General features: G+C 43.3%; 1 protein-coding gene across 1 annotated transcript; it reads right to left on the reverse strand.

Moving 5' to 3' along the window:
- Positions 1-281: 281 nt before the first annotated feature.
- LOC145990408 (uncharacterized) lies at positions 282-1508 on the reverse strand. Its single transcript, XM_083126103.1, has one exon. It carries the CDS (start codon positions 1506-1508, stop codon positions 282-284), a length of 1227 nt encoding a protein of 408 aa, XP_082982229.1.
- Positions 1509-9040: the final 7532 nt, after the last annotated feature.

The following is a 9040-nucleotide window of genomic DNA, read 5'->3' on the forward strand; positions in this document are numbered from 1 at the left end:
AAGATATCTGTAGCCGTGGTAAATAACATTTAAGTACGTACCCACAAGGGGCGTAGCAGTGTCCGAAAATGTCGTGCATTAGACAAATCTATATTAAGACGAGAAAAGACAATATCTACTTCAACCACAAACGCTTGCGACAAATAGATGAGGTGAATAGCGTACAATTTGGAAATAGATACAACCTGCTGGAGGTAAAGAAAATAGTTGTGCAGACAAAAATGCCTGAAATAGAAACCTACGCCACAGAGATATCAGATGACGAAAAATATTAGATTAGCCTACTTACCAGCCACAGATAAGTCTCCTGTCTCAGTTCCAGTATAAAAGGCACTTGCCGGTATTGCATCGGGATTAATTGGATAAATGCCACACGCACGAAAGCCATTCACTGCTGATCCAACTGTCGCTGCCTTTCCCCATGCAGCAGCAAAAAGACGTCCAAAAACAAATTTAGTGATCTTTCTTCCCCTGTTTTGACGAATGAATGAAGAGCACTGTTCATTCCAGTAAAGTTTGAGGGGTTTGTAGATTGCTCTATCTAGGGGCTGCAACCAATTGGTTGTGTGGCTCGGAAGACAGAGTAAAGAAATTTGGTTTGCAATGCAGAACTCGATGGCTTCAACATTACTATAGTGGGTGGAATGTCCATCCAGTAGCAAGAGCACTTTGCCAGGTGGTGTATGATTGGCAAAATGTTTCAACCAGGACATGAACGTTACCTCCGTCATGTATCCAGAATCTGACATGGCAACGACCGATCCGGGAGGGAGTCCATCATTAAACTCTTCTCGCATCCGTACACCCTTGAATATTATAAAAGGAGGAATATAGGAGCCACTAGCACTGATGCATCCCATAACTGTTACAGTCTCTCCTCTTTCTCCTGTTGTAAGGGCCTGCACAGCTCGTTTACCTTTTTCTGCTAATACTTTGCCTGGCTTGAAAATTAACTGTAATCCCGTTTCATCACAATTAAAGATATGTGAAGGCAGAAGACGATTTCCATTTGAGTCAGTCATTTCAGCTTCTAGAAGATTATAAAATGTCCTACATTCCTCCTTACTTAAAGCATCAGCACGTCCATAGGACAGAGGCTGGGCCTTTCGCACACTGATATTTGGATGTCTTTGTAGCACACCATATAACCAATCATATCCTGCACTTTCCCTCTTCGAACTGAACGGATGGGGAATTCCTTTCTTCTTTGCATATTGGTAAGCTAGGAGCTTAGTATCGGCCATTGTAAGCGGGAAACCTTTCGATTCCAGTTTTAACAGATGCTGCACCAATTCCTCTTCTCCAGCACCAAGTGCAACTGGCCGACCTAATTTTGGTTCATATCCTGGATCTTTTTGCAGTCTGTGTTGCAATGTCCTGCGCGGAATACCAAATGTCTTACTGGCAGTGTATATTTTCATGCCATCTCTTATCGCGGCTAAGGCTGCCTGGACTGCTTCTTCTCCATATGAACATCGTTGTGTTCGTCTTTGATATTCTCGAACCATTGGGCTGAAAGAGGAAGGAAAAATTCTTGTGTAGCTACTTGTCATCAAACATGAACAACAGGGATCATCTTTAGATATGCACAAATCAAACGCATACATCCGAACTAACTAGAAATTGAATGTATCAGTATATAATATCTTGAATCACAAATGCAGTTCCAAACATAGTATTTTTCCTTTCTATACAATACTAATTTGGGGTAATTTGCACATGTGTGCTTTTTACCCCAACACCAATATGAGCATTTTGCCCCTCATAGACAATTTTCTTGCATCTGGCAACCCTGCTCATCCGGCTTCGTTCTCGACCGCATGCGCCATACTGTTTTACACAACAGCTCAACTACTTTACTTGAGTGTGCATTTATCTACTAACATTACATCTTGCCATCTCACACACTTCGTTCTACACTGTCTTAACCTTACATCAAACCATGTTAAAATATATATGTGGTATTATCTGTCCTACTTACCTCCGAAATTCAATTCTTGTTTCTGCAACTCTCTCGTCCTTCCGACGTCTTGCACGCGATGCCTCCCATATTGATCAGTGTTGCAAGATAACTGCGAAACTTTGTTCTGCGCATTTAACCCGTATGTGCATTTTCCCCTGAATGACTCTATATTTAGGGAACACATCACCCTTGCCAAAATAAATATGCTAAGTCATGAAAATCCTATCCCTACTCATTACAATGTCACAGTGCACTGTTACTCACAATGAGGTATTTCGCACTGCACGGACACTGCCTCGCTCGCTCCCTACTTTCAGTATCTATTACGACGCTACAGTGCCGCTGCTCGCTCTGCAGTCCACAAGCTTGTGCGAGAGCCCTCTACCTTTTACGAGGCCTGCTCTAAAGTCCACACGATGAAAATAGAGCTATACTCTGTCCCAGGAGTCTGTAGACCAAACGAACGAAAACACGTCCTCTGCGCAAGTAATGACTCTACACTCTGTATCGGGAATCTGTGGAGCAACGCCGCGCATAACGGTAAAAAAGAGGCGAAAGTGAGCAGGCGGAGAATAGCAATGGGCGCTGCTGCAAACGGCTGGTAGCTGCAGTCGCTGCAACCCGCTTCATGCATGCGTTCATTGGTCGATACCTCGAGTCACTACTTGCGCAGACGCTTGCTTTCGTTCACTCGCTCCATAGATTCTCGGGACAGGGTGTAGGGAACTCGACCAATGAACGCGTGAGAGGAAAAGCGATTGCACTGAGAGGGAAACGAGACTGCATCTACCAGCCGTTTGCAGCAGCGCGCACTGTTTTCCTCCACTCACTCCCTTTCTCCTCTTTTCTACCGTTATGCGCGGCGTTGCTCTATAGGCTGCTGGGATGTAGTATAGACTTTCCGACCCCAAAAGAAAGGACCAAGGATGGGTACAGTGTTGTTGCTTTCCTGCTTCACCCTCAGACATGAACCACACTTCGGTCAATCAGCATCTGCTCTTCTCTCGTAGTTGAGCCAAGTTACCCACTCTGTTGCCAAACAGATGTAGCTGTTAGGTTTGACAATTGCAATGCGGTACAAAGCAAAAACAAATCGTCTCCATGGTAACGCGCCTTATTTGATTGGTCCAAAGGCCAACAGAGCCTCCTCTACCAACCTACAAAAGTGACTGACAGCTAAACACTGGATTCGCTCGAGAATATGTGTGTGTGAGAGAGAGGGACGAGAGAAAGACAGGGAGGAGAGAGAGAAAGAGAGAAAGAGAGAACGAAGGAGAGAGAGAAAGAAATAGAAAGAGAGAGGAGAGAAAGAAAGAAAGAGAGAGAGAGAGTGAGAGAGAGAGAGAGAGAGAGAGAGAGAGAAAGCTTTCTCTGTCTCTGTTAAAGTACAGCAGAGGTTGATCTTTTCAATATTCGAGCGCATTTCGACTGCACTGAAATACTTGTAAATATGCACCTCATCTATGACACATCAACACCCTATAAAGACGAATGTGGCTAAAAGCCTTCCCAATACCAATCTCTTAGACACAATCTCCCTCCTCGCTTGCGTATTCAGCCCAAGCATCAGCCAAATAGATACATGCACCTCACAGTAGAAAAGAAGAACCACGTGATACGGGTGGACAGCATACACTCCGGTTTCTTCACCAATCCATCACCCTGTACCTTCTTCCATGCATTATTCATACAGGACGACTGTGACAAAAACCCCAGCGATGGGCGTATGGAATTAGCAGCTGATAAATTACGCTTGAATTAATTCCTGAGGGAGTCCCGAAGCCAGGCCATTCCATGACAAACGCAAAGGCAGATTACTTAAACGAGAGGGATGTTAGTAGTGGGCCGATATCGAAGACCCTTTTTTTGTCTATATTAGTCCGTGACAGACGACAAGGCAGGTGGATGATGACGGATAAGGGGAGTCGAGTGGACAGTTGTGTTGGTGACGTTGACCAAGAATGGACTTGTGAGATTTGTTGCCGCGGCTTTTCGTTTCCGAGTGGTGATGTCACCCCTGATGCATGTAAATAATGTTGGTTTTCTCAACAGCCAATCCATGACAAAGTGATCCTACCATTCCAAGAAGTAAAGTTACTCCAAATACTATTTAAACAACATTAAACTAAACCTCAAAGTCTATATTTTGATGAACCAATCCAAAAAAGAATCCAAATTTCAAATTAGTAATTCACAACAAGGAACTTTTATGTATCAAAAAATGATAATTTGAAAACACTCTCAGGAAGAGCTGAACAGTTGTTTACTGGTACAACAATATGGTGGCAAAAAACAGCTGATGTGGAATTTTATTGTCCTTATATTTTGCAATTTCATGTGAGGAATTATTGAATTAGAGTCCTTTGTAACGAATGATCTGTTCCTGTCACACCCAGAACTAATTTTTTCTTGAAATTTAATTTAAATGAAAATGAATAATAGCTAGAAGAAACTAAATTACATTAGAGTGAGTTTTATAACTTCTCAACCCTGTCTCAAGGCCTATTCTTTTCTTTTAAGTTAATTTTTGCTGTGAAATAAGGGTTCCGCGTGTGAACGAAAAGAGCCGTGGTGGAGTGGTTAGCACATTACGCTACGACGCCAGAAGTCCCAGGTTTCAATCCCGCTCTGAGCATGGATGTTTGTGAGTGTCCATTCATCATGTCATCACTCATCCCCACCTTCGCAAATTAGCCAAAAGTGGCACAAAAAGCCAAGTAAAATAAAGCAAATCAAATCAAACGTGGCCTCCCCGATGGCTCACGGCTAGCGACGTTGCCTTGTAATCAAGGGATCCCGGGTTCAATACACGCTGGAGGCACATAGTGGTTCGGATCCCACTTTAAACTGTAGGTCCAGTCCCGATTAGCCTTACTGTGCATAAAGTGGACTTAAAACACCAATTCAACCAACCAACCAAATCAAACGTGAACGAATAGAATGGTTCTGGGTGTGACTTAACTTACTTCGAGATGTCAAGCGCAAGAATTCTTATTAATCCAATCTTCTATTAATTAGTAAATTAAATTTTTAAGATATAATTTCAAAACGTGTAGCTTTATCTTAGTTGAATTCATGGCTTTCTTAGACCATATTTACCTTTTAAAAAAAATGTCAGCGCAAGGACGTACCGTTGCAATATCCGCGAGCCACCGGAAGCTCACCATCGACGATTTGGCTATCTCTGGTATGGTTCGAGTCCTGATTCGAACGCCAGTTCAGTATTTTTGACAAAGCACGAGAGGAAGCGGACAGGACGTGTATCTGTTGTCACTTTTACCTGCAGTATTTAGACATCCAACACGAACTGCAAAGACTTACACTCCCAAGGTCTCCACATTCTGTGTGTGTGTGTGTAACACAATAACACAACCTTGCAAAGATAACCGCAACGTCACGTTATTAAATCATTTACTCCACGTGGACTTGACAAGTGCTGTCAGTTCCTAAAACGGACGCTATTGGTGGAAAAGGTTTGAGGGCAGGATTTATTGGACTTCACGTGCAATGGTTGTCAGAGGAAAAGTAATCTTTAGGAACTTTAATTGAAGTAAAAGGGCGTTCGAATCAGGACTCGAACTTTACAGGCTTTTCATATTCCACCCCTGATCCCCGCAGCTACGTGCATTAATTTGAGAGCGAAACAAATCCTTCCAAGAGAGAAAATAAAGAAGAGGAGATGAACACCTGTTGTTAGCTCACCCTCTCCTCGTCTTACATTGCGCTCAGAATTAACTCCAGCTCTTCGGAGTGTTTGCATGTCACCCGGTGTTGATTCCTCTCCTCCCGACTGGAGCACGTTGTCCTCCCTGGCAAATGCATCCGCCAACACGGAATAAATTTATGCAAGCGGACCGTCGCGCTTGACATGCTCTCTAATTGAAACGTAAACACCTATTAATAGATGTCGTCCTGTCAGCGTCACGACCGGATAAAAAACGGATGACAGCGCGTTTTTTTTAAGAGGCTGAGCAGGTGCGAACGTGACTGCACTGTATTTTATCCGAACTTTGACCTTACGATGTGGGTTTGAAGAGGATGGACACTGGGCAGTGGTGGTGCAACAGACTCTCGTTCGAACGGGCTTAAGACGAAGAGGGACAATTAAGCACCAATATCGTCGGAATGAGCAATGCTACTAAAAAGATCTCCGCCAGAAATGAAGAGTATGAATTTCTCCCCATGTGGCAAGTGGAAGCGGTTTCCTAAGTTGATTATTAAGCCTTATACGATTTTTGAAAAATATGATGAATTAGTATTTACCGAATCCCATGTATTCCTTATGGGACATCAACTTCAACTTCAAGTTACGGCTCATCAAATGGGAGTTTCGACTTTTCCTACTACTATGACATAGTTCAACGTGTTCTCTTCCGTCCATGTACTTTTAAACTGTAGGTCTAGTCCCGATTAGCCTTACTGTGCACAAAGTGGACTTAAATCCTGTCTTAACTCTTTAACAAACCTTTCGAAGAATCAAAAATTGAAACAAATAAATACATTTTTGTCATTTTGAGGTAAATTATCATTTTTGGCTATTTTTAGTTCATATGAATCTGCCTCGTCCTCCTCCGTGGCCGTGCAGTCTGAGGCGCTGTGCTTTGGGCTTCGACTGCGGGACGGCATGGGTTCGAGTCCGCCTGTGTTCAGTCTCTGGGTTCTCGGCTTGTGTATAGGGCCGGTGGCAACCCAACACCGTGAGGAAATTGGGAAGCTACGATCGAGTAGCGTAACCCGGTCATAAAAATCTCCTATAACGGCGAAGGGGGGGGGGGGGGGGTCGACGTGCTGACCCCACGTCACCCCATTACCGGTTGAATATCTCCACACCTGTAGGTAGGATTGTGGGAGGGAGACTGGCAGTCGGGAGATATATCAAGGCCCTTTAATGGCTGTCGAGCCACGGGTTATTATTATTATTATTATTATTATTATTATTATTATTATTATTATGAATCTGCCTCGCTTAATTAATTTATTTTACTGAGTCAAGCAATGTGTCACTGGAAATACATACATGTGTGGTTGCACATATATTTAAGCATCTAAATAATAATTATATTATTGTGGTAAGGATTCGTTGTCATTTAACAAACTTTATTGATTTATTCCATCAGCATTATTGAAAATATTGTGCCATGCTGAACTTAGCAACTTAACATCGATTGCTTAATGAGGCATTTTTCTTGTGTTACAGAGCAGGTTCAGTTTTTGGACGTATTACAATGCTTTACAAAGTCCGTTTGAAGAATTTTGAGAATATTGATGTTTTATCAGAGGGACCACCTCCGAATAAATATCTGTGAATGTTTTACAGGTTTCATCGCATATACAATGATGGTAATTTTCCGGTGCAACATGTCTGTTGCCACTCAGCCTGAAGAGCCTGATGACGCTGACAAGGTTCCGATTCATAGGTGGCAACACTTACAAACAGGAACGACTTTGGCAGGAAGGAACTCTGATTGGCACCATGTTCACAACTGACTCAAGAAGTCCTGCGACCGACAGAACTCGAAGTGCTTGGATCCTACGTTGACATAAACTTTAGAATAGAAGATAAACAAACACATTTCAATGTGGTGGCCCTGTAAACACATGCTCCAAGATAGTTGGCGTGCTGTTCCTGTTTCTACAGCTATTCGCTTTGTCAGTTGCTCTATGGTGTTGATCTTCACTTGGTATACCATAGACTTAATGAAACACCAGACAAAAAAGTCTCGGAGAGTGAGGTCTGGAGAGCGAGCCACTCATCGGGGAAGGTATCAGCGAGGTAGTCCCGTGCGATTCTGGCGAAATGCGGTGGTGCACCATCTTGCTGGAAAACAACATCACGAAAACCATTCATTACCGATATAAGGAAAATGTCAAAGAGACTTTTGATTGATTGATTGAGTTCTACGTCCACTTTATGCCCAGTAAGGCTAATCGGGACTGGACCTACAGTTAAAGTGGGATCCGAACCACTATGTGACTCCAACAGGAGACTTTTGAATCACCTTGTGTTAGTTCTCGCAATTCAATATAGCAGCTACGTGTGGCTTTATCACATGCAGCTATTTTCTTACGCGCGAGATTCCTGCACACCTGCCACTGGGACGGTCACATGTGTTTGTTTACATTGGTGTTGTTTACAGCGGGACAGAGAATAGTATATTTTGATACCATCACTGTCCGAAGTGTAAATTCCTTTGTCGAGTTTGGGGATCCGGAAATTTTCTTAACTGAGTGGATGGCTTCCTCCGCGTCCCCCAACTTTAATCAGACAGTACGGAGAAATACGACAATCATTTTGTGGCAAAACCATTATTAACAGAGTCAATAGGGTGCGGAAGGGAGATACGGGGAACAAAATGGGGCGAGGTACTAAACAGAATCCAATGCACATTTTACAAGAAGGCTTTGCATATCAGCATAGGCACTGCAAACTGCGGTATACTACGCGATCTTGGGACTGGTCACGGAGAATACGTGGGGTATGCTGAGAAGGGTTAAATACTGGGTGACATTAATGTCAAAAAGGGAGAACTCTGTAAATGGGCAAGCGTTGATGCAACAGGTACAAGGGGAGGAAATGAGAACATGGGCGAAAGAGATCAGAGGCAAAGTACAGTATTCGATATTGGACAGGGATGGAACTGGAAGGGGGAACACGTGGACATTGCTATTAATGAAAGATTAGAGGACGTGGATAGGCAGGAAATAATAGCGGAATGTGAAACTAAGAGATCTAAGAGATCACTCGAAGTCCAAAGAAGGGGACAAGAATGGGGTTTGGCAGAGGGAAGGAACCTCCTACAGTTCATTTATACTTATTTCCAGTTCTCTAATATTTAGGAGTTTCATAATAATGTGCGTTATAAAATTATGAACGCAATGTACGTACGTACAATTGACTAGGTTAACTACTGTCAAGAGTTGACTGCTCTAGCTCGCTCCAGCAGCAGCCCACAGGCATTGCTGCCTCTCGCTGAGGAACATCGGCGGTCATCCTACAAACAGATGGGTGAGGAGTGAAAGGGGCAGGGGGTAGGTTGCTTTTTTAAAGACCGAGCGAGGAAGCACCAAGAGTTTCCT

The sequence above is a fragment of the Lepisma saccharinum genome, chromosome 7 (assembly GCF_977018435.1).
Source record: "Lepisma saccharinum chromosome 7, izLepSacc3.1, whole genome shotgun sequence".
Classification (NCBI taxonomy): Eukaryota; Metazoa; Arthropoda; class Insecta; order Zygentoma; family Lepismatidae; genus Lepisma; species Lepisma saccharinum.

Excerpts from the sequence above, each read along its gene's own strand:
- LOC145990408 (XM_083126103.1), bottom strand. The coding sequence starts at position 1,508 with ATGGTTCGAGAATATCAAAGACGAACACAACGATGTTCATATGGAGAA.